Consider the following 27,604-nt stretch of genomic DNA (forward strand, 5'->3'; position numbering starts at 1 on the left):
GCAAATGTTTTTGAGGTTCATCCGTGTTATAGCAGGTACTGGTACTTTATTAATTCTTATTGCCAAATAACAATCCATTGTTGGATATACCACCTTTCAAAAAAATCATTCCTTAGTTGATAAATATGTGGGGTCTTTCCACTTTTTGGCTATCACAAATAACTCTGCTACAAACATCTGTCTAAAGGTTTTGTGTAGATGTATGTATGTTTTTACTTCTCTTGGATACATACCTGAGTGTGGTGCTGTTACGTCAGATAGAAATTTCATGTTTAATACCTACAGGAACTGCCAAACTTTTTTCCAAAGTTGTACCATTTTACATCCTCAACAGCAATGTATAAGGTTCCAATAATTCCACATTCTTGTCAACACTCATTATCATCTTTTTTATTTCAACCATCCTAGTGAGTATGAAGTTTTCATTTGTATTTTCTTAATGACTAATGATGTGGACCATCTTTTCATTGGCTTATTAGCCATTTGTACATCTTCTTTGAAGAACTATTAAAATCCTTTGTTGATTTGTAATTGGGCTATCTTTTTGTTCTTGTTGAGTTATAAAGTTCTTTATGTATTCTGGATATAAGTCCCTTATCAGATATTTGCAAATATTTTTTCCCATTCTGTGGGCTGTCTTTGTACTTTCTTTATGACATCACTTGCAGCACAAAAGTTTTTAACCTTGATGAAGTCCAACTTGTGTATTTTTTCTTTTGTCACTCTTGCTTTTGATGTCATATAGAAGAAAACATTGCCTAACTTATCATACTCATATAGTGTCATAACAGTTTTAAAGTTTTAGTTCTTGGGGCACCTGGGAGGCTCAGTAAGTTAAGTTTCTGACTATTTGTCGTCCAAGATCTGGGGTCCTGGGATTGAACCCCATGTAGGGCTCTGTGCTCAGCAGGGAGTCTGCTTGAGGATTCTTTCCCTTTCCCTCTGTCCCTCTGCCCTCTCTCTAAGATAAAAACATCCTTTAAAAAGTAAACTTTTAGTTCTTATATTTAGCTCTATTATAATCCATTTTTTGAGTTAATTTTTGTGTATGGTGTTAGGAGTCAAACTTCATTATTTTGTATGTGAATATTTAATTATCCAAGCACAAGGGTTTAAAAAGACTATTCTTTTGCAATATTTCTTAGCAATCTTGTCAAAAATCAATTTACCTTAAAAGCAAGGTTTTACATCTAGACTTTCAATTTTATTTATTTATTTCATTGATCTAGATATCTATCTTCTTGTCAACACCATATTGTCTTAATTATGGTAGCTTTGTAGTATATTTTAAAATTTGAAAGTGTGAGTCCCCTAACTGTTGTTTTCAAGGTTTTTTTAGGCTATTCTTTGTCCCTTGCATTTCAGTATAGATTTTAGGATCCACTTGTCTATTTCTGCAGAAAGAGCAGCTAGAATTTTGATGAGGACTGAATAAAGTCTATAGATCAATTTGAGGATATTGCTATCTGAATAATATTAAGTCTTTTGGTCTGGGAACATGGGATATTTTCTCCATATATATATATTCTTTAATTTCATTCAACATTGCTTTGTAGTTGGCAGTATAAAGGTCTTGCATTTATTCCTAAGTATTTTATTTTTTGATGTTATTCTAAATGGATTAATTTCCTGAATTTCCTTTATCAGATTACTTGTTGCTTGTGTATGAAACATATTTTATTTATGTATTTCAATCTTATAATCTGCAAACTTGCTGAATTTATTCATTCTAATACTCCTTAGGATATCCTGTATACAAGATCATGTCATCTGCAAATGGATAGTTTTATTTTTCCTTTCCCATCTGGGTGACTTTTTTTTTAATTTTTATTTATTTATGATAGTCACAGAGAGAGAGAGAGAGGGAGGCAGAGACACAGGCAGAGGGAGAAGCAGGCTCCATGCACTGGGAGCCCGACGTGGGATTCGATCCCGGGTCTCCAGGATCGCGCCCTGGGCCAAAGGCAGGCGCCAAACTGCTGCGCCACCCAGGGATCCCTTTTTTTTTTTAATTTTTATTTATTTACCATCTGGGTGACTTTTATATATTTTTCTTGCCTAATTGCCCTGGCCTGAACTAGCGTAGTGGTGAATACAAGTGGTGAGAGTAGCCATCCTTACCTTGTTCTTGATCGTAGGTGAAGGCTTTCAGTCTTATACTATGATGTTAGTTGTAAGCTTTCCTTAGATGCCCTTTATCAGGTTGAGAAATTTCCCTTCTGTATTATTTTCCTAGGATTTCCAGGACAAAATATCACAAACTGGCTGTCTTAAAGGGACAAAATGTATTGTCTCACAGTTCTGGAGTCAAGGTATCAGCAGGCTATGCACCATCTAAAACCTATAAGGAAGAATACTTCCTTGCCTCTTCCTTACTTCTGGTGGTACCTGTCAATCCTTGGTGTTCTTTGTCTTACAGCTGTAACACTTAAATCTCTGCCTTTGTCATCACATGGTGTTTTCCCAGTGGTGAGTGTCTTCACATGGCATTCTTTTTTCTGTGTCTGCCTCTTTAACTCTTCTTATAAGCACACCAGTCATATTTGATTAAGAACCCATCCTACGGGATCCCTGGGTGGCGCAGCGGTTTGGCGCCTGCCTTTGGCCCAGGGCGCGATCCTGGAGACCCGGGATCGAATCCCATATCGGGCTCCTGGTGCATGGAGCCTGCTTCTCCCTCTGCCTGTGTCTCTGCCCTCTCTCTCTCTCTCTCTCTCTCTCTCTCTCTCTCTGTGGCTATCATAAAAAAAAAAGAACCCATCCTACTCCAATATGGCCTCATCTTAACTTGATCACGTCATTAATCTCCTTTCAAATAAGAACACATTCACAAATACCAGAGGTTGGTCCTTCAACGCATTTTTAAGGAGACACTATTCAACCTCTAAAACTTTTTATTTCTAATTTGTTGAGTGTGGGGCTTTTTTTCTTCATGAAAGAGTTTGGACTTTGTCAAATGCTTTTTCTCCAACTATTGAAGTGACCATGTGGGTTTTGTCCTTTATTTTCCTGCTGTAGACAGCTTCAACTTAGGATGGTTTGACTTAGGAATTTTTTTCACTTTATAATGGTGTGAAAGTGACAGATATTCAGTGGAAGCATAATTCAAATTTTGAATTTTGATCTTTTCCCAGACTAATGAGTATGATACTCTCTCAGGATGCTGGGCAGTAGCAGTAAACTACAGCCCCCATCCAGCCATGTTACCATGAGGAGTAAGCAACTGATAACACTTACAGCCATTTGGTACTCATATAATAGCACTTTTTCACTTTCAGTACAGTAGTCAATAAATTACATGGGATATTCAATACTTTTTTTTATAAAATAGGCTCTGTATTAGATGATTTTGCCTGACTGTAGGCTAAATAAGTGTTCTGAGCACATTTAAGGTGGGCTAGCTAAGCTATAATATTTGATAGGTTAGGTGTATTAAATGCATTTTGGCTCATGGTATTCTCAACTTATGATAAGTTTATTGAGATATAACTCTATCGTAAGTCAAGGAAAATCTGTATGTTGATTCAATTTTGTATGTTAAACTAACCTTGTATTCCTGGAATAAACTTCACTTAGTCATGGTACATAATCCTTTCAATCTGTTGCTTTATTAGGTTTGATAGTATTTTTCTTAAGGCTTTCTGGTCTATATTCATGAGGTATATTTGGTTGTAGTGGGTTTTTTTCCTGTCATACCTTTAGTTGAGAATATTAATTTCTCTTTGATGTTTTGGAAGATTTTGTGAAAGGTTGCTATTAATTCATCTTTAAATGTTTGGTAAAATTCACCAGTGAAGCCGTCTGGGCCTGGTTCTTTTCTTGGAAAAGTCTTAAAACTATCAATTCAATTTCTACACTTGTTATAAGTATATTCATATTTTTTATTTCTCTCATTCACAATATCCTCTTATAATCCTTTTTATTTCTATAAGGTTGGTTCTCTCCTTTCTTCAGTCAGTTCAACTAAAGGGTTGTCAATGTTGATCTTTTCAATAATTAACTTTTAAATCTTTTGATTTTCTCTCATTTTTTCTTTCCTCTGTTTCATTGATTTCACTGTAATATTTATTACTTCCTTCTTTCTGCTTGCCTTAGGTTTAATTTTCTTTTTTTAATTTCTTAAAGTGGAAGATTGGGTTACTTATTTGAAATCCTTCTTCTCCTTCTCCTTCTCCTTCTTCTTCTTTTTTAGAGAGAAAGGGCAGAGAGGTAGAGGAAGAGGGAGAGAATCTTAACCAGGCTCCATGCCCAGCGTGGAGCCGATGTGGGGCTACATTGCATGATCCTGAGATCATGACCTGAGCCAAAAACAAGAGTCAGATGCTTACCAACTGAGCCATCCAGGCTCCCCCAAGATCTTTCTTCTATTTTAATTCACGTATTTATAGCTATAAATTTTGCTCTCAACATTACTTGCATCTTATAAGTTTCAGTATGTTCTGTTTTTATTTTCATTAATTTCAAAGTATTTTTGCATTTGCTTTGCGATTTCTTTCTTGACCTATTGGTTATTTAAAAATGTACTGTATCAGGGCAGCCCGGGTGGCTCAGCGGTTTACTGCCGCCTTCAGTCCAGGGCATGATCCTGGAGACCCGGGATCGAGTCCCATGTCAGGCTCCCCGCATGGAGCCTGCTTCTCTCTCTGCCTCTTTCTGCCTCTCTCTCTCTCTGTGTCTCTCATGAATAAATAAAATCTTAAAAAAATAAGAATGTACTATATCATTTTCTCATATTTGTGAATTTCTCAAATTAACTTTCATTATTGATTTTTAATTTCATTTGATGATGTTTAGAGAATCGACATTATGTAATTGAAATCATTTTAAATGTATTAAGATTTATTTCATGACCTAACATATGGTCAGTACTAAAGAATATTCCATGTACAATTTGAGAAGAATGTGTGCTCTGTTATTATTGGGTAAAGCATCCTATGCAAGACTGTTAGGTCTTGCTAGTTCCTCGTGTTTTTCCAAGTCTCCTATTTCCTTGTTGACCTTCTGCCCAGTTCGTCCATTAGTAAAATAGGGTACTGAAATCTTTGTTTTTGTTGAATTATTTCTCCCCTCAATTCTATCAGTTTTGGTTTCCTGTATTTTTCTTAATTCTTTTCTCCTGTCCTTTCCTTGGCATGGGTCATTCCTATTGACCAAATTCACTGACTCTTCTGGCAGCTCCAATCTGATGTTGAACTCCTCTAGGAAAAATTTCATTTCAATTATTATACTTTTAAACTCCAGAATCTCCATTTGGCTCCTGTTTATAATTTATATCTCTTTATTGATATTCTCTATTTGGCAAGACATGCGTGGAGCCTTCTATATCTCCCAGGAATATGTCAGGGCTTTTCAAAGACCTCTGAGAACATCTCATTCCCCAGATCTTCCTTTTCAGTTTTTCTCTAGACCATGATTATCTCAACTGGTATCACAGCCTCAGGCAGTTACTATTTAAACAATGCTGCTGTTTGTTTTGAAAAGATATTCTGGGGATAGGGTTTTTTTTCTGGGAGTTAGTGCAAAGTCAGGTCAAATAATGAATGACAAGGCCTTGTTTATAGGTTTGTTCTAGGGAGCTGCAAGACAGATCAAATAGTAATAAAGTTCTCCAAATGATATGGGTCTTTCTGAGGAACTCCAATCCTGGTCTTCCCTCTCAAGTGGCTCTAAGACTGCTAATTCTCACAACTACTTGGAGCTGGCAGACAGTGATGGAATAGGCCAAGTTAAAAAGCCTCAAACCCTGCTGTTCTTACTGAAGTTTAGTAGTTAATAAAATGCTGTCAACCTTTGGTTAATTTCCTGAGTTCAGAAAAGGCAATTTTGACAATTTTTGCAATTTGTTGCTTTTATGGAGGAGTATGTTTATAGAGTTGCTACATTATATTTTTGTGCATGATAAGTTGAACTATGAAAAGGAAAGAAGGCAAAATATGGTGTAATCAGAGCATAATGTTATTCAAGTATTGGTGACTGTGCATTAAATATTTATATAGTATAGCAGTACCTGGGGAAACTAGCCCATTACTTCTTCTGCTCTATCAGTGATGTAGAAAGCACTCTGATTGTATGCTTTGAGAAGTATAATAGCTTCATACATACTTTGGGAGGAAAAATGCAATTAGGTTATTGATTCTTTCTTCTTAATCATGTGGAAGCTTTAGGGGAGAATAAAAGGGAATAAAGAAGATGCATGAAGAAATGGCAGGTCCTGGTAAGATTTCTGATGTTTTACCTTACAGTATCAGAAATCCAAACCTCAAACTACCAGTGTGAAGCAATTTGCTGATTTAATTTTGTGTAAGTCAAATAGTAAATAAAATATTTGTAAAGAAAATTCAGCTTCCACTACTGTGCATGTCCTTATGGCAGATAAGGATATGATCTAATAACACCTATCCCCCCAAATAATTAAAACTACAATTTTCTACTTCCATATTTGAAGAAGTTCTCCATTAGCTTCTTTCCTAGTAAAATAATTTGAGATCCTTGAATGCCTACTGTATTTACTATATGTAACAAGTTCAACTTTTTAAATTAATTACGTGATTACAGTATATCTATGTTTCAAGTTCCCTTAAGAATGTCTTCAAAACAGAGATATTTTGCAGCCTTGGAAATGTTTATTTAATAATTTGATAAATTATTGGATTTCTTGCCTCAGATAGTTTTAAGTATTACAGAGCCAAATCAGCTAGGCTCAAACAAGATTTCACTTCTCTATTGAATTCATGTACTCTTAGCTCAGCCAAGCACAAAACAGCTAATGCCGTCACGTTTGAAAAGCTTTTATGCTGAATTTGACACAAAAGCAATCACAAAGCAGACAAAAAAGGAATTTCTCTTTCAAAAGCTGAAAGGGGAAAAAATAAATGAAAACTCTGAGCCTGGGTAAATCTCTCTTGACACTGGAAAAGAAAGCTTAAAATCATCAAGAAATAATTTTTCCAAAGAACTCATTGCCAAGTTTGGACCAATCTTAATAGTCTGGGGAACAGGTTGTGAAGTCAACCAAGATTCTGCCAAATAAAATAAATCCCGCAATGCCCGCTGCTGGCAGTTTTAGGTTGCCAATGTCACACCATCTTACCTCTTATGAAAGTTAAATGGCATCATCTCTCACAGGATTCTGTCATAGTTTATTGGCAGAGAGTTTGATTAAAATGGAAATCCTGTATGATTTTCCCTAACATCTGTCTTTCCATCTCAAAAAAAAAAAAAGTATTGTTTTACCAGGACCACAGAGAAGATCAAATGATGTCATATGGTTAACAAAATCAGCTACTTACTACATTGTGTTTTGGTTTCCAATAAATTAAGGGTTATATAGGAGACAAACTGCAATATCATGGGCATCTCTTAATGACCTGCTCATTAATTATCTAAATGATGGGTTATCTATAGCTTGTTCTTTTGATAAATCAAGACTCTCCTGTTGCCATCTCCTTCCAGGCTGACTATGGTTTCAAAATGGACCGTCCCTGGATGTTTCCTCAGATTTGACTCCTTTTCTGTGATGTGCTTGTTGTTGTCCCCATTTTTTTCTCCACTACTTTTTTTAACCAAGAGGAGGAGGCTGTCTGAATGTCCTATCAGTAAGGAAATGGTTGAGGGTGGAACTTAATGAGATATTGTAAATAACTTAAAATGATAATTATAAAAAGTTATAAAGCAAAATATATAGATATTTATGTAATGACACTAAGTTTAAAGTCAGAATTCAAAATTTTATCTCTTTTAGGACATTGAAAATATGTAGATAAGAAATGGAAGTGATATAGATAAAGATGAGTAATTATGAATCATAAAAATATCAGAATTGTAGATGAATTTTTCTTTAGCTCAGGTACAATGACTGGTTTAAATTTTCCAAGAGTATAATACTACTGGTGCTTGCCTTTGGAACCATTCCACTGTGACAGTGAGGGTAGTCATCAGTGACGCTGCTGCAAGGGAGGCTGGTTGCTTTAATCACAGCTCTCCACCTCTGTAGACACAGCCTGATGATTGCCTTACGAGGCTCACCAGCTCTCCTGCTAATCTTAGGCACAGAGACTCGGAAAGAATTTATGGAGCAAGGAGATCCTGCTCAAATTATCCAATGCCTCTTTATGTCTATTTTCACCCTTTCTTCATAAAAGAAAATTGTAAGTGAAAAGCCAGCTATTTCCACTCAGTAGGGATAACATATTAGACATAAAAGCCAGATCTCCATTTTATATGCTCCCTGACTTTTAGAAGAATTAAAAGTTGTAGCTTCATTAAAAAGGAGATATAATTTTTAGTCTTTCATAGTATAACAGAATATGAAAACCTCTCCCTAGTATACTGTTTCATGGTTTTCATTTCCCACCTATTGGCTTACTAATAATATGATCTTATTTGTCAATTCATAATTACAGTTGTCTCCTTTCTGATCTTCACAGTGTTTTCTTGATTTGTTCTAGCCACATAGAAGACAATGAGTAGAAGACAAAAATCTGTAAGGTCATCTACAAGAGTAACCACTGTGCATTCACATCCTAACTCTAATATTTTAGGAGAATTTTCTGAACTTCTCTAGGCTTCGATTTCTCACCTGTGAACTGGAACAATAATAGTTTCATGGAGGATTCCTGAGAGGGTGAAATAAGCCAATGTATGTACAATGATTAGCACAATTTTTAACAATTAGCAAGTACTTGCTAAATGTTAGTATTACCATTAGGATTACTTTTAGCTTTAGCATAAGTCATTTAGGAAATGGATGGAAAAATAAAACTTTAATCACCTTTATCTATATAATGAACATACACCGATGGTACAGCTATATATATATGTGTGTGTGTGTTTGTTCAAATATATATATTGAATATATTTATTTATATATATCATTGAACTCCTAAATATAGAACACAAATAAAAACATCAGTTTCTATAGATAATGGCTGAGCTATTTTTATAATGTAGTTTTAGCTGACAATTGAAAAGAAATTTTTTTATTTTGAAAGTGTGACAAGGATAGCAATTATAATACCAACTTGTCTTTGTTTTAGGTGTTTAAAACATATTCTTTGTTTTGACGATGAAATTGTTTTGTTTTATCGTTTCATATTTTCTTGTGCACTTCTTTTTATCTCTTATTTAAAGCCCCTTGCTTTCCTAAGGGCTGTAAAACCCTAATCATTCTTGCCATCACTTTAAGATTCTTATAGGCTTTAAGATTTCTCATGTGCCAATGTGCAGAGTCTTCTTACCCTTATCAAATGTATCACTATATGCCTCTCATTTCTGCTTCCCTTCTTCTAACTCAAGGGTCAGCCCAAACTCTTTTCCCTGTTAATTCCTCCCCATAGTTAACCACTTTCTTCCAAGACCTGCTAGATTCATAGAATCTTCAGTTTGTGGAGAGGAATAAGAAATGGCATAACATACTCAGTACCTTACAGATTAGACCAGAGCCTTCAAGAATAGCTGTACGAATTCTATCTTTCCCATAGTGAAACCAAGAATTGGGAACATTAGCATTAGAAATTCCTATACCTCCTGTGTTCAACTAAAGGAAAAAATCCTAGTGACAACAAGTATCTCATGAAAGAAATAATTGCTTCCAACAGAGGTAATAATGAATCTGTAAAATCCTAAGTGACTTTCTAACATTCTTGTTACATAAGCAAAAACCTTGTCCTCATAGCAGCCCCAGGTCCTTTGGAGAGGTAGCTACAGCTGAGGCTGGCTAAAAGCTCTTTGGCTCACTCTTCCCATTTATTCCTCCTTTTTTAAAAAATTTATTTATGATAGTCACACACACACACACACACACAGAGAGAGAGAGAGAGAGAGAGAGAGAGAGAGCAGAGACATAGGCAGCGGGAGAAGCAGGCTCCATGCACTGGGAGCCCGACGTGGGATTCGGTCTCTAGGATTGCGCCCTGGGCCAAAGGCAGGCGCCAAACCGCTGCGCCACCCAGGGATCCCCCATTTATTCCTCCTGATGTTAAATTGGGAACAAGTTCTGGTCAAGGGAGGGGGTGGGTGGAAGTGATGGACATAATCTCTAGGCCTGTCCATAGAACCTCATGGATAAACCAGCCACATTCTCTCTTACTCTCCTGCAGTGACCTTGGGCAGCCATGATTTTAAGATGATAGTTTCACAAAATTGGAAAAGCCTGGATTCCTCAAGTCACTATTTATGAGAGAGCTCCCAGGTAGGATATTTCAACCTCCATTGGAGTATGATACAACTAGGGAATTCATCTTTATTGTATTAAACTATTGAAAATTCAGGGTTTATTTTTTAAATAAACCTAGCATAAATACATATGCCATGTAGCTCAGCACAGCCTAAACAGTGACTCATTTAGAAATGGAAGTCACTTCATCTGAGAAAACCACAATATAAGGCTTTTTTTTCCTCAGATGACATAGCTAATCTGTGATTCAGACAATTGTTTAGCAGAAGGCCTTTTTCTACCAGAAAAAAAAATAACCATCTATAGAGGCTTTTAATAAAAAAATTCAATCTAATCAAGTTCTCACAGTTTTACTTTTCTGCTTAGCATTTAAGGACTTTCCCGTGACCCATAAACATGAGGTTTGAAAGAATTAAATGCATGTAAAGCATCATGCATGACACCTGATAAAACATAGTCATTAAACAAATCTTATTTCCTTCCCCTTTTCTCTTTCTTTTATTACAAAGAGTCCTTGACTGAAGTGGACAGATACGTGATGGAGTTTTGGGAGGAAAGAAGAGAAGGAAGAGAAAGAAGTATAGAAATTGATTTGGAGGTCAAAGACTGGGAGGAGAAAGTGAAAATACACCTTATCCTTACACTTCCCCTCCTCCATTCAGGGCCCTACATAGGAAGGGGTGGACCTCTTACTCTTGAGAAAAGAATTAATCCCAAGTGACTAACTTTATGCTACCACACAAGTATGTACATCAACTATGAAGTGATCTCAAAAGATGGTGTAATGTGAAATACCAGCCTATGATATCTGGATTAAACAAAATTAATGTTAAGACCGATATTAGCCATCAATTTTCTTCTAATCCCTACTCTGGATGAAAAGTATACTGTTCTCATTTTGGCTCAAATGTAATTTTCTTTGAATAAATTTACATTAAAAATCATTAAATTTTCAACCACGTTATAATTTTATCCAGTATAACTGGTATTTTACTTTGAGAACATATCTGTGATACCAACCTTGGTTTCTGTGATTTTCTTTTGGATTGCATCTACTGTGTAGGGAGCCTCCTTCCATGACTCAAGCTTGGCTCTGGCCTGCCCCAACACCTGCTCAGCCTCCTCTTTAGCTTCCAGCCATTGTGTGGAATCCTTTAACATTTCATTCAACTGTTGCCTCCGGTTCTGAAGATGTTCCTGTACTTCATCCCACTGACTCTGAATTCTTTCAACTGGAATGAAAGGAAAAACAAATATGTAAGAGTAAATGCTAGCCTGGAGAAGACATTTGAAATGTAAACTTCAAAGACGATCTCACTTTTTATATTATTCATTAAAAAAAGTATTCATTGTGTTACAGCTAGAATAATGGAGACAACAGAATTCCTTACTTCTGCCAATGGCAAACATGAGGTTAAGTTATTGTCCTCAAGGTGACCTAGAACATCAGTAGTCTATGAAAAATTTAACTGCCTATTCTCAATCCCCACGCCAAATATGAATAATATTTTAGAAAGGTACTAGAGCAGAATCTCTGAACCCCCTTGCCCTTATTGCTTCAGTGTTCAACAACTTGACGTCTGATACTATCACTGGCAATTCATTCCTTGAAGGCTTTGTGGTGCCACAAAGAATTTGTTTTGCCACCTAAGTAGCAGGCTAGATATATCAAGGGATCTATGGTTCCTGCCACCCTACCTCCCAAGAACAGTCGTAACCAAGGACTGATGGTATGTCTTGCAGTATGAATATTTTAGACCCGTTCATGCCAGAAGCGATTAACTGGGGAGCATTTATTTTACAATAGTTTCAGAGTTCTCCTAGTGGGATAAAGTTCCAGTGGCCCACAGAAATAAATAACCTGCTTGATAATGCACCATCCTTTATTGACTACTCTACTTTTCTCTACCTTGCTCATTCCCTCAACTCCCAAATAAACCACATGCCCTCAGAACCTTTTCCTAGAGTTTTCTTCTGGGGCAACCCAAGAGCAGATAAGCCTACGGGAAACATCTTTTAACAATATCTAAGAATTCATACTGGTTATATTCCGTAAGTAAGACAGGCTTATATGGAGGCCATTTTTTGGTATCATTGTAAGTCAAGGATGAAGATGCCCTTATCTATTCTGCTCTGAAGTACTTTATTTTAGTATACTAAAAATAAACACAACTACATTATTTTCTTCTTTTAAGGACATTATCTTTTCTTTAAGCTGATTTCATAAAATAGAAATAATGTTCTAGAAAGATAAGTAATAAAACCATTATCAACTTTAACCCTTAAGCAAAACTTGACAGATAATCTAGATTTTTCCCGAGGTCTCAATAAATACCATATATAACTGGTTGCTAATTTCTCTCATACAGAGCTCCTTCCCACTTTTCACATATTCTCACTGCAAAGCTCTATCATTTTTTTGCCTACACGTCTGTAATAGACTCTATAGCCCCATCCATCTCAAGTATCTGTTTTATAATGCAACTTTCACACTATAGAGAGTAATAATTAATATAAATCCGATCACCCCACTCCCTCATTTAAAACCTTCAGTATTTCCCTACTGTCCTCTGGAATATCTTAGCTTGATTTACATTTTCCTCTGTGATCTGGCCTGGATAATCTGAGAGACTTATTTATAGACGAACAAATTACAACATAATCCGGGTATAGGATATCACCAAAGATAATACCAGAAATTGGGCCTTGCAGCAGTGAAGCTGTTACTATATCTAGAACCAAGAATTTAGGGGAGGGAAAAGTGACCCAAAGCCGAGAATCATGAGGAGAAACCACTTGGAGAAGCACAGTAGCCAAGGGATACTGTCAGCCTGATGCAACTTCACTGGAAGGAAACAGGAGAATAAATATCCTGATCTCACTCTGCCCTCTCTCTCCTACCAGGTCTCCCTGGTGGTGTGTAAACCAACTGGAAGCCAGAGGGCATGAGAGCCCAGTGATGGCACAGATGAGCACCTCAGAGTAGAGGCCAAAGAAGAGAATGGCAAAGAGGGGCTATGGCTAGACAAAATGTGCACAGCACAGTACGGTAAAATTGTGCTCCATGATGTAAGTTTAGTCCTTTTTAATTAACCCTGTGGTTGCCTCCATCAAGCTAAAAGAACTAAGGACTTAAAGAAGTACTTGAGATTTACCATACATAAGCATGAGAACTAGACAAAACCTGTAAGACTAGTGATTGTGACATGAAATCCACAATCTGATACCTGGAATAGGTAAAACCAGGTGAGTGGCACTCATTATAAATGACTGTTCTTATTGGGTTCATTTCTGTTTGGGTGTTTGTGTGGTGTTGCAAAGCCGGTCAACATACTATATTCCAACTTCAGTTAACACATGAATGTCTGTTTAAATAAATGTCAGTCTCTTTCTCTAATCTTTGAGCACCATTCTTTTTTGTTTGTTTCATTGTTATTGCCCCACAGGGTAGTGTGGCACCTATCATAGGTGGGATTTACAGTTGTTAATCAGTCTTCTATTTAATCTTTAGTTTACAAAATTAATAGTGTAAATGCTATTTTAAGAAAGCTGTTTCAAATATAAACAAATATGTCTTTACATATTCTGAAATAATTCCCCATCAATCATATAAATTACTGATATTCCAATTAGAAACCATTTTTTCAACTTATCATGGCAGGCTACTTTATTATGCATAACTGGCACCTTTTTTTCTTAGCCTATTTTTATATACTACATGTATATGAAAATAAAACATTGGCTTTCCTTAAAAAGTCTCTGATTCTGATTTGCCTTTGCATTAATCAGCTTTGATTAGTGACATTTTATTACGCTAGCAAACTTTTAAAAATGTCTAGTATTTTTGATATAAACAGGGTAAGCTATTTGCATTCATGCCAGTGAATATTTCATACATCTTATAGTTCATTTCCATAGGGTAGGCATAATCTGTATATTTAAAAAGGCCATCATATGAAGGAAAAGTAAGATAGTTCCTCCTATTATATGGGCATGTATCTCTTAATTGTGGCAAAAGGAGGAAACTTTCATAGTCCAGGTCATTATTTCAGACAAATACACCATTTGAATGCTTGTTCAGTCACAGTGATGAAAGCTTTCATCCCAAAGGGGTCATGTGTAGGAAGGGAAAAATGGCTCATTGGTGTATGCATCCCACTGAGGGCGTGCTTTCTCATCCTTGACCTTCAACTGTACATGATCATCAGATAATACTTAACTAAATAAATTTATAGGCTACAGACTTACTCAACAATCCATCTACTCCACCAAGCACCCCTACCCACCAATCTATTTATCTAGCCTGACAATCACCATTTTATTTACCATTTAGCAGATATTAGACATTATGCTAGGCAGTGGGTAAACAAAGGAGTCAAGACAGATTCCCTGGCTTCTTGTTGATGCCTGTTAGATAAAGGTGTTATTCACTATCTACCCAAAGCATAAAGGATGAACAGTTATAGGGAAAAGATAGAGTTCAATCTTGGACCTCTTCAGTGGGAGATTTTGAGGGTCATCTATGTAGGATTATCATTTTAGTCACTTAGACTGACGGTGCAATGGCAAAGCTGTGTATTTCGGGGGGAGAAAGAAATCCAGGAGTAGAAATTACTACAGAGAAATAATGAAGACCTCAGTGGGAATGTACTCCAATTGGCACAGTACACAGATTGAACAAAACACAGGAGTAAAGATGAAATCTTGGACAACACAACACATGAAGACAGAATGAAGCAGCCCATAAGATGAATAAATGGCTAGAGAAGTAGAGGGAATGCCTGGAAAGTATACTTTCATAAAAACATAGACAAGAAAGAATTACAAAACCCAAAGTGTAACCACTTTTAAAAGCCATAAACCTCATGCCAGATAATAAAATCATAATAATTAACGTTTACTTGAATACCTACACTGCTTAAAGCACAGGTTTAGGATTCATATGAGAGTTAATTCATTTAATTATCATGATTATCTTATGAGGTAGGTATCATTGTTTATGTTGCTGCTGCTGTTGCTACTTCTCATTGTACAGAGAAAGGAACAGACTGCATTAAAGAACTGGCATAAGGTCATACAGATAGTGAGTGGGAGAACCAATACTGGGGCCCAGATAGTCAAGACTCCCCAAAGCCCATGCCAAAAGTATCCATTGGCTTTGACCACATGGAATTCCCTCAAGACCATACAGAAAATAATTTTAGCGGAGTGATGGAAATCTTACTGTAAAGGATTGACAAATGAGTCAGCCAATGATAAATGAGAGTTGGAAGATAATTACCCTTTGGTTGAAAACTGCAAGGTGCATTTTTCACAGTCTCCCAGAGTTCCCTTATCAGGGTTGAACTTGAGTTGCCCACAGCAATAACCTGCTCAATAATTAGCTCAATTATTGGCTTCTTTCCCTATTTCGCTGTTCCACTCTCTTACTGGTATTTCATAGGATCACTTTACAAAGAAAACACTTTCACTCAAATCATTGTTTCAAGGTCATCCTTTTGGGGGAAGCTAGTCTCAGAATTTTATTCATTAAAAAAAAACCTTAGTGCACAGCCCAGAGCTTGGTACCTGGTTTATCTTCAATAACTGTCAAATGAATTGTACATGTAGACTATTTTAATTATCCATGCTCCCTTTTTATAATGATGTAAAAATGCCACTTCCGAAGTTAACCTTTGCCCAGGACCTCGAGTCTTTCTTTTTTAAAAGGAGTCACTATCTCTTTACTGCATTTCAAGTTTATGTAAGTTGAACAGTGCCTTAATAACTATGCTTATCATCACTCATCATCAGGGAAATGCAAATCAAAACTACAATGAGATACCACCTCACACCTGTCAGAACGGCTAAAATCAACAACACAAGAAACAACCAGTGTTGGTGAGGATACGGAGAAACAGGAACCCTTGGTTGTTGGTGGGAATGCAAAGTGGTACGGCCACTGTGGAAAACAGTATGGAGGTTCCTCACAAAGTCAAAAATAGAACTACCTTATGATCCAGCAATGGCACTACTGGGTATTTACCCAAAGGATACAAAAACACTAATTCAAAGGGATACATGCACTCCTATGTTTATAGTAGCATTATTTACAATAGCCAAGGTATGGCATCTGCATTGGCCATATTTTTTTGGTATAGAACATCTTCACTATCATATTTACTAGTAGAATGTTCTCATCTGGTCAAAAAATCCGTAAATTAAATGGTATGTTTGTATGTGTGTGGGAGGATTTTTGTGAGCCAAAGTTAATCAGTGATCTTTCTACAATATTCTTGAACTGTAGATTCAAGAGAATCTGTTGGCATGTCCTTTTGCCTCAGTCTGTCTTTTTATTTGAATTAAAGATGGAAGAATATAGAAAAGTGTATGTATATATCAGATAAGGATATTTTTATAGGCGTTTTCAAATTTTAAAACATACTGAGCTCCAGTAGCTAATAACAACAAAATATCATATTGTTATTGACATAAGTACAATTAGATGGATACCAGAAAGAGAGTAAACAGATGTATCAATTCTTGTGAAATGAATACCCATGTTGCAGAGCAGAAATTATGGAAATATTATTTCCTTTACAAAAGGATTCACCATAAGATTTCTTTAAACAATCAACCTGTCAGGTATATTTAAAATATTATTTGACTTGTATTCCATTCCCAAGTATACATTCAAGACATACATACCTGTATTCACCAAAGGACATGTACTAAATTGGAAGCTTCCTCTAACTAGAAACTACCCAAATTTCCTTCTACTATAAAATGGATGCACTGTAGTGTATTTACCAATAACACTATCCAGCAACAAGAATAAAATATCTACAACTTATGCAGTATTATGTATTTTCTCACAAAAATAACATTGGGGGGAAAGAAGCCAGTCCAAAACAAGGGCATACTGTTTATTACTATTTATTATTATACATTTATATAATGTAAAATAATAGGAAATGTAAGGTGATTGTAGGAGTCAGGATATTGCTTTCCCTTGGGGTACTGGTATCACTGAAAGAGGTATGACAGAACTTCAGAAGTTCTGGTATTGTTCTGTTTCTTGATTTGAGGGCTGTTTACACAGTTGTATTTAGTTTGTGCAAACTCACCAAGCTAAACATTTATAACATGTGCATTTTCTCTTATGCATATTGTACTTCAATAAGAATTTAATGAAGTATGATTTGACTTGTAAAATGTATTGTGCATACAACATTGGAGAATTCATCTTTTCAAAAGGGTTGCAACCTGTGAAACATGCATCACTGGAAGATATGAATTATCATTCATAAGAGATGCAATGATTTTGCTAAGGACACAATACAATTAAGGACTTAGATTGGTGTGATAGAGAACATCTCAGAAATACTCATGGCCAGTGAACCAGACTAGACTGACAGAAACAAATCAGCTCATAGAGACTAATGAAGCACCTATTTGGTTATTTAACAACAGAAACAATGCATTACAATGGATTGATATAGCCATCCTAAGGGTAGACCCTGCAAAAACAAACACACACACACAAAAAAACTTTAGAAATATGATATATATTCCATTTTGTCAAGGGATGAAAGTAAATACAAAATCTGCAGATAATCAAAGAGAAGCTGTTATTTTGGACCTGAGCCATTGTGGTAGTTGGACATCATATGGACCTGCTAATTATCCATGCCTGGGCCAACAATTAAAAGTACAGAATTTCACTGCACTTGCAACACTGCACCCAGGATATTATGGATAGACCAAAGATATATTATGGCAGTGTACTTGGTCACTAGAGCCCATGCTGTTAGATTTACATTTATACCAGATTTATCTGACATGCAAAAGCGAAATAATAATAAAATATATGCATATAAACTCAGACAATCTGTGCATGTTGGTAACTGAAGAGCTACCCAAATGTGTGCATTTCTCCTTTCAGAGGGCCGTCATGGAAAGCTTCTCAACTGATTTGTCCAGTAAGTAGATGCTGGATAATGAAGGGAAATAAATAACCAATGCTAAGACTCAGGATGACAGACTGGGACTCAGCATGTGTCCTGATTTACAGATCTCTAGAAGTGTCAAATTGGAAACTCAGCAATCATGTCAAGAACCACAATACTGCAGAGAAAGAAACAGTTCAGTTGATTGAGTACTAACCAATCTTTCACTTCATGTTTTTAAGCTAGGTATGTTTGATTATCGATATACATTCTTGACTGATATAAATTCCTACAACATCTCTCCTAGGGAAAAATGTTATTTACAAAAATGAAATGATTGCCTTTTTGAATATACATTGCTACAGAACAAAGAACAGCTCTGTGGCAATTTCTGCACTGAATTTGTAGTTTGAGAATTAGAAGTTGCTATGACTAATTTTTAGAAAGAAACCTTAACTAGCAGTTAGTAATGGGTTATAGCCCTAGATTTGTGATGAAATTTAATTTGCAAAAGTTGCTTTATCACAACTTCAATTTCCTCAACTGCAAAACTGAAATAATGACAGTTGTACAACCAAAGAATTGTGAAGATAAAATTCAAAAATGAATAAAAGCATAGAGGACCATACTGAAGCAAGGTGTTACTGCTTCTGTGTACAGAGACTAAACAACGATTATAGTCATCAGCAAACATTTGTGATCTGCGAGGTGGAGCACACTGTGGATCTCAGTGATTCCACAGAGCACTTAAATAATCCAGGTAGAAAATTCCAAGCTGGAAGAGTGAATTTTCAGGGCAAATTGGTTACAAATAGGTAAAGAATGGCAGATACTTAACTATGGTCAACTGTAAGGAAAATGATTTTAACTGAAGTTAAGATAATGAGTTCTGATAGTTACAAATGGGAAAGAGATGTGGGAATTACAACAGACTGTTCCCTGAGGCTAAAATAGTCAACAAAATGTTAGGGATGATCAAGAAGAGAACTAAAAAAAAAAAACAACACCATTATTCTACTCTTGTACAAAGTTAGAGTATATCTCTGCCTTGAGGAATGTGAGCATATCTTAATGTCTGATATACAAAGACTTATAAAGAACCAAGGTAAGTGAAAAGAGCAATAACCCAAATTATAAGGAATATTAAGATTTGTTTCATGTACTTCCACAAGGCATTTAAACATGGTTCTCTAGAAGACTTATTTGTGGTTAAGTTCTGCAAAGAGGAATCTCAATTTAAACCCATTAAGAAGAGGGAGAAACAAACATACTAACCATGAAGTCAAAAGTAGCTAGTGCGAATGGACACTTGCTGTATTTAGGAACAGGATGTGAGGAATGTGGCTGCTTATGTGAACACAGAAAAAAAAAATGTCTGAGACATTTCAGACCGAAAAGAAGAAAAGAGAAGGGAGTTATGGGCACATGATGCAATCTTAGCCACAGTGACTAATTTAAATATCTGCTCCTTTCTAAATCTTAAAAAGCTAGCATTTAGGAACAGTCAAACATGTTTAAATTCATGGAAGACAGCCCTAGAGTAAATGACCAAGTTAAAAATATTATCTAATATTAGTGAACATTTATGGTTATGGCAAAGATCAGTAGCAATGCTATTTCACCACCAGTTTACTCTTGTAAAGTGACTATAACAATAGCAAGAAGATTAATAATATATGAAGATTAAGGAAATAATAAACACAGGGCACTGGGCAGCATGTCTGGCCCTTACTCTCTATTACAGGGGTGAAGAAAGGCAACCATGTACTTCCGTAACACCAGTGAAGTTCTCAAATCTTGAGACACAAAGCAAAAGTGAGCAGACTGGATGATCACTGAGGTTCATACCAGCTCTAACAGTCTGTGAAATACATGTTTCTTGATGTTTCTGTCAGAGGTAGAGGCTCACCTTACGTGGTTATTGGGAAGAGCTCAGTCATCTCCATGAGTGGATGAGCAAAAAGAGTATCAACAGCTATATATCATTCCCTGGGATGGGCCATTGGTACGATTCACCTTGACAATCTTATACTCAGTCATGTTAAAATGCAGTTAAAATAAATACAAACCAACCTAAAACAATGTTCCTTTCTTTTGAAAAAAATTTTATATGAGGTAAAACTGACATACATTATATTAGTTTCAGGTGTACAACATGATAATTCAGTATGTGTATATACTGTGAAATGATCACCTTAATAAGTCAACATCCCAAAGTTCTTTCTTTTCTGGGGTGATTGTACTTTTCAGTATCTTGATAGAGGCATGTGTCACATTACTGTACCCACCATTCATCAATACTCACTGAATGGTACACATAAGACTTGTACATTTGACTATGCAAATTTTGTCACAAGCAAGCAAACAAAACAACTGTAAATGAATATTGAGCTCTAGTTAATGATATGCATGTTGAAATGTCTAGGGGTAAAAGGTACTGATGTGTCCAAACTTTGAAACAAATAAAAAAATAGGGATTGACGGGAGGATAAAGGGATGAAGTGGTATGGCAGAATCTAGATGGTAAGTTCATGGGTATTCAGTGTGCAGTTCCTTCAGCTTTTCTGTGTATTTGAATTTTTTGGAATAAAATGTTAGATAGAACACTCTCTCAAAGCAAGGACAAAACAGCATACTATTTGGGCAGCTTTCTAAGTCACTTAGACCACTTTCCAATTAAGAAAAAAAATACCATCTGTGGAATATGTAAGTCTAAAAGATAGTAAATAGCACTTACACGAGTGGAAATGATAAAACATTTTGCTGAATGTCACACCCAATGTCTATGGTGAGGAGCTGGAAATGGAATTCAGGCAGCTCTCTTAATTTCATAATCAACAGACTGTCAGAGACCATATTACCTCATTTAAAGCATGCTGAATATTCTAACAGAGGAAAGGAGTCCTCTGAAAAAAGCTTATCCTTCTGTTGCAGCTTTAAACCATAGGTAAATGCATGCTGGTGTCCACACTACAAACTGAATTAAGGTCAAAGGAGGATTGCAGTTTTGCCACCAGTTGGAGAGTCACAGATTATGAGAAAATACCAACATCCAGTCATAATGAAACATGTATGCTATTTTATTAATTTGAAAGGCAGATGTTGACATGCAATACTATTTGATCATTAAAACGAATTTCAAAAATGGCTTCCTTTGGCAGGGAGCACCTCTTGGTTGAGATGAAAGCTTGAAGTTGGGGGAAAAAGTTTGATCTACGGTTATGCAAAAATATTTCGGTGTATAAACCTAGGTCACTCACAAGACATGGAAAAGATCTATCTAGGTGTGATATCGACACAATATATCACTGGACCATCCATCTGTCCCACTGGCCCCAGCCGTCAACTAATTAAGTGCCAAATGTAGCAAATAAAGTACTAACAACTCAAAAGGGTTCAGCAAGAGTTCACTGAAGTGGGGTAAAGGGGACCATTACAATTCTGGCACCATGGATTTATTACTGTGTCACTGGCACGCAATACACACAGCAGAACCCATTCATCACTGTATATTTTCACATCAAAATTGATGCATTTGTTGGAATGTGAAAATTTTCAAAAATATGTAGAATAAAAAGGCATTTTTCTCCCTGAACACACATTGAATTTCATCCCTACACCTTGTCACTCAAACTTTTATTTGACAAGTGTAGAATATGCAAGCCATACTTGAAAAGCAAAGACAGCTCACTTTTCTCTTTACAAGTACACTCCACAGTGTAGCCATTCAAGTTAAGGAATAAAAAATAAATAAAAAACAATTCCTTGAAAAAAACAGTGGGCTACAAAGCAAAACACCAGTTACTCTCTATTGGAGGACTCTCCTATATTTCTCGTCTTCCTTATGTCCTTCCTACAGGAGGAGTAGGTGTCTCTCTCCTACCCATGCCTGCTTCCCTCCCTGTGCTCAATATGCCAATTTATTCTGCCTCCTAAAAGAAGTGATTCCATTTTTTTTACCCACCCCATATCTTCAACTTCAGTCTAGAAGCTCCTCTAAAAATAAAACAAATGATTTTTGCTTTTGGTCTTAACACCATGTCTGGCCAATCTGATGTCTTTTTCCTTGATAGAAGAGCGGTTTATGCCAGTACTACTGAAGGGATGACTTGTGTACCAGCTGCATCAGCATCACCTGGGAGCTTGCAAAAAATGCAGTATCTTGAGCTCTCCCCAAAACCAAACTGATCAGATTCTACATTTTAAAACCAGATTCCAATGGGGAGTTATGTACACAGTAAAATTTGAGAAGCACTAGTCAAAAGCACTATTTCCACTTTCACACCTCAGGTTCCTTTCTTAGTCACTACATTTTGACTATTGCCACTGCAATTGTAGATAATAGCTGAAATTGAAAGTGCCATTGAAATTGTTGTAGATAATAGTGATGACATTCAAGTTACGACAGTGCTAGAGATTCTGAAGACTTTATTTTGCCAGACCTCCATTCAGGACTTCCCTCACTGATAAACCCTCCTTGAAACTTTCTTTCCATCAACATGGCATGGATTTTTACCCTACCTTTCTGGCCACTCCTCAGCCTCCTCTGATCATCTCTTAAATGTCGCTATTCCCTACAAGCCTCTCTTTGATCTTTTCTTTTCACTTGATGTGTTCTCTCCCTGGTGTATTCATCTACTTATATTGCTTCATTTACTACCTTTACAATGATCACAGTCAAATCTGTTTTAACCTAAGAACTCCCTCCCAAACTCCATGTCCACAGAGTCAATCATCTACTAACTCCCTTATAAATATGCAGTGTATCCAAAAATTGATCATGTCATCTTCACCATTCTCCCCTAATCACTGACACACATCTGTTACTCTACCTAGTCATTCAAAGAGAAACATACAAATCATCCCTGATTTCTCTTTCTTCCTTATCCTTTAGCCAAGATGCCAAGTCATTCATTCAACCTCCTTAATCGCTCTTCTAACCTCTCTATCATCCAGCTGTCACTTCCCTAGACTGTTTTAATTAAAAGTCTCCCAATGTTCTCTCTTATTTACTGAATCATAACCTTACCTGCACAATTGAATCAACTGGGGAGCTTTGAAAAATACCAATGTCTGTGCCCTATTCCTGAAGATTTTTATGTAATTGGTTTGGGGTGGAGTCCAGGCACTGGCATTTTGTAAAAGCCCCTGCTGCTCCTAGTGATTCTAATGTGCAGCTAGGAAGAAAAACCACTGCTCCAACACTGGCCTTTTGCACTCCACATTAATCTGCAGTACTTTGGTCAGAGAAGGGTTTTGAAGATGAAAATCAGAGTCTGTCATCATTTATTAAATTCCTCTAATGTCACTCTTTCACTGCTTTGAGAATAAAATCAAAACTCTTTACCTGACTTAGAAGACCTCTTCCAGCTTCTTGACTTCTACTGCCTGTTGTGAAACTCATACTCCAGCTTTACAGCCACACAAGAGTCCCCCCTACATGTATGATGTGTCTTGCATGTGTCTGTGCATAGATTATTCTCTATCCTTATCTACTCTGTAGCAGTTTTCAAAGAAGCCACTATCACTGGTCATTTTTTCCTGACTGTTCTCTTCTGCTCCACCAAGCCTTGTTCCATGGGTTTGGGTAAGGTACCCTGCATTGTGGTTTCTAGAGCACCCAGTCCTTACCTTTGAATATAGTGATTACACTATTTGGCAATTATCTGTTTTTTGCCTGTCTTGCCCACAGCAAGGTGCTGATTTCAGGAGAGGAAATGTATTTGTTTTTTAAAGATCGTTTATTTATTTATTCATGAGAGACACAGAGAGACAGGCAGAGACATAGGCAGAGGGAGAAGCAGGCTCCTCGTGGGGAGCCAGATTTGGGACACTTGATCCCAGGATCCCAGGATCATGCCCTGAGTTGAAGGCAGACACTCAACCACTGAGCCACCCTGGTGTCTAAGGAAATGTATTTTTAAATTTGGGGCCCAGCACACGTTTGGCATGCAGGATGGTATAAAGAAATGTGTGGAAAGGAAGAACACAACTCTTACATCCCAAACGAGAATTTATGCACTACTGCAACAAAAAATTGTTACAAACATATAAACAAAACAAATGTATACATTTAGACAATGTTGTGAAGATAAAGTACATGCTCAAATTTTTTTAGACTTTGTGAGTGTGAGACTTTTGTATTAAAGGAACAAGAGGAACCCAATTATTGAAGTATGGTCTCAGCCGATCTCTTTCAAATACTTTTCCAAAAAAGCAAAATGTAAGATCAAAAATAAATAAAGATCAGTCAGTTCTGGTCCAATTTAACATATGTCCTGTTATTAAACACAGGATCAGTGATTATAAAATATTTTTTAGACTAAAGTAGCAGCAGCAGTAGTAGATGGAAAGGCCAGAAATAAAAGTGCCTGAAGACTTGAATTGCCCTTCCCAGGCCTCATTTTGAGATAATCTTTGTTTATTTAAACCTCGGCAACTTATAAATGTTACAGTAAATAATGTGAAATACAGGGAAGATGAAAAGTAACTCTTTCTATTCTAATGATCGCAATTCAAATGACAAAATAGTTTCACACAAAATATGTAAATAGGATTTGAACATTAGTATAGCAACTCCTAAAATGGTATAGCAGCTTCTAAAATGAAATGCTTGAGTTTATAAGAAACAACAACAACAACAAAAAATCTGTATACAACCCCCACTATTTCCATTTACCTCTGGGTAAATCATAACTATACATCCAGAGAAGAAAGACACAAGAGAGAGACAATACCTCAGTGAAACATATGGCTAAGAAATACAGGAACAGAATAGTGTAATTGCCTTAATTTTAGAAGGAAATCTTCTTAAATAGAATTTCCGTAGTAAAGGAAGAAATAGAGAAATTTTAAATGAGGTAATGTATGTGAAAAAGTGCTTTATAAACCACAAAGCTGTCAGCAAACATACGGTACTATTATTATTTTCTTTAAAATGAGATCTAGAAGAGCATTGTGCCTATACTATTCACAGCAAAGAAATATATTCCTTTAAAAACATATAAAATGGATGCCTTTTAATAAAAACAAAAAGGCACACAAACATTGCCATAACTGATTATCATACAAAATTATGCTTTTGTTCTGATAAGTTCTTATAAAGAGCCATTTGATCATATGATGCATTTTTTTATAGATTTATTCATTTATTTATCCCTTTGTCTATCCACTCCTTCATTATGAACTTTTTCTTCATAACCTATTATGTGCTTGAGATTGAGGTAGAATATATTCAAAAGCAAAGCTGCATAAAGGAGTAATAAACATTTTATAAGTAAACTGCCTAATTCAATATTCAAATGCATTTGGAATCTGTGTCTTTATGACAGAACCCATTCATTTGAATGCATCATCCATTATGAAGAAAAGCTAAAGAGTGGATTTTCATAGCTCCCGCTGGCCTTTTAAATTTTGGTAAGGATTCTGGTCTTTAGCCTCCATGCAGTGGGAATCCACTGAAAGGTTGCATGCAGGGAAGTGACACATCTGAGCTGGGTGTGAAAAGATCAGTCAGGCTGTCTATTAGAGAGGAGATTGGGGAAAGGGCAGTAAAAGACACAGAAAAATAGAGTTACAAGCTAGGACAGGTGTCCAGGCACAGCCTGACGGTGGTTGATAGACTGAAAGATAATAATGAATTAGTAAAATATTTAGAAGATTAAATGTAGAGGACTTTGCCTAAACTCTTCCCTCTGCATAGAACGCATTACCTGATACATGATAGGTAACTTTATGAATGCTTTGGAGGAGAAATGAATGGGATTGTATTAACCTTGTAGTTCTTTTAGGGGGTCTTAGAAGATCTGACCCTGTCATGGAAAGACTTTTCCCCCCTCAACAGAAAAAGACAGAACCAATAGACTGTGACCACTGTCTCTTTTTCAGCAACGTATGCCTAGTTCACTGTGCCTCTTCTAGAATACAAGCTACATGTAATGTCTGCAAAATCTTTCTTTCAAGACATTTTGTTGGGAAATCTTACTTGCTTTTTTTTAGCTTTATTTTATTTTATTTTTTTAGCTTGATTTTAAAGTCATTTGTAATAACTAAGAGAGAGTGGATCCCTTTTGTATAGCAAAATGGTGAAAAAAATTGCTGGTGGACATCAACATGGATCTGCAATTTTATTTTAAATGTGAGTTCTTAATAATCCCCAAGAGAAAAAATAAAGTACAGAGTTTGTCATATGGAATGGATCAAACAGGTGAGAGATCAGAGATCTCACCATGAGAGTTACCATTCATATAGTGAGGAATAAATGGAACTAGGAGTATAAGGGAGGGAGGCAGACTAAGGGCAAGAAAATGAGATATGAGATTTGGGAAAGGCTACATCGTCCTTATGTTTAAGGCGAAGGCTCAGAGATGAAGCAGGAGACGTGGTCCCTACACTAAGCAAAGTGAGCCTCTTGGGTAATCAATGATAGCTTCAGGAAAGTGCTTAGAGCATGGGCCACAAGAAATTAGGTATAAAAGGAAATGATAGAAATATTTATGGAGTTCACTTTGGCAGTTAAAGAAGCAAAATCAGACAGGAAGCTTAAGGGGTGTGAGTTGTCTTGTGTGGGAGCCAAGATTTGGAAGGAGCAGGGAACAAGAAAGTAGATGGTTAGGCAAAATATAGGAAGCCAAGTTAATCAATGAGCAGGAAATTTCCACCTGAAATTGAATTTATGATACAAAAAAGTTTGTTAAAATGACTGGACAAGAAGATCCCACTCATCAACCAGCCAGGGCAAAACATGGGTTTGTATCTAGTCACTCCATATTTATACTCTTAATCTGATTATTAGAAGGAGCTCATTACTGATTAAATCTCTTTTCTTTCCCCTTATTCTACCATCCTTCCCCCCCTTTTTTACGATTTCCACCAAAACTACCCCCTTACTCTCTTTCACTATTTTTGAGTTCATCCACATTCTCCTTGGCTACATTTAGATTCTTTAGTTTTCTTGGGTTCTCGGGGTCCACTTGAAGGCACTTCCTACATGTAACTGGTGCCAGTGAGAAGTTCCAGCTTGGAGCAAACTTATCTTTATGTTAGTCACCATAGGAAAAACTAATGTTGACTCCAATGACAAGGAGGTTCTTTTCCTCTCTTCTTGGCGGATGAGCAGTTCCATTACTATTCTTGAAAATTATGAAAAGTCATGTTATGAAACAGTAGAGATCACGTGTGCTGACTAATATGTTTGCTGCAAATCTGTATACTGATTCACTCAATCTGAATAAAGTTCAGGTAAGAGATGGATCCTTAGGCATTTTTGCACACACAAAGTATATTTTCTTAAGATACACATTAGCAAGAGGTTCAGAACAAAGTCAGTACGGTTGTTTTCCCTAAGCAAAATAAATAAATAAATAAATAAATAAATAAATAAATAAATAAATAAATAAATAAATAAAATAACATGAACCTGCCATGCTGCCAGTTCAGTGTTACTGACTTTCTAATATCATTGCTTTATTTTTTTCTTCTATTTTTTTCTCTACTAAATCTC

General features: G+C 36.2%; 1 protein-coding gene across 6 annotated transcripts in view; it reads right to left on the minus strand.

Annotated features, from left to right (window-relative positions):
• The window catches only part of DMD (dystrophin), a 2,039,779-nt gene that overhangs the window by 525,207 nt on the left and 1,486,968 nt on the right, over positions 1–27,604 (minus strand). For all 6 annotated transcript variants that reach the window (XM_055339022.1, XM_055339018.1, XM_055339021.1 and 3 more), the window contains one exon: positions 11,195–11,406. In XM_055339022.1, coding sequence (XP_055194997.1) covers positions 11,195–11,406 — 212 coding nt within the window. The remainder of the gene's footprint in view (positions 1–11,194; positions 11,407–27,604) is intronic.

This window comes from Nyctereutes procyonoides, unplaced genomic scaffold, assembly GCF_905146905.1.
Source record: "Nyctereutes procyonoides isolate TBG_1078 unplaced genomic scaffold, NYPRO_anot_genome, whole genome shotgun sequence".
NCBI classification, from domain to species: Eukaryota; Metazoa; Chordata; class Mammalia; order Carnivora; family Canidae; genus Nyctereutes; species Nyctereutes procyonoides.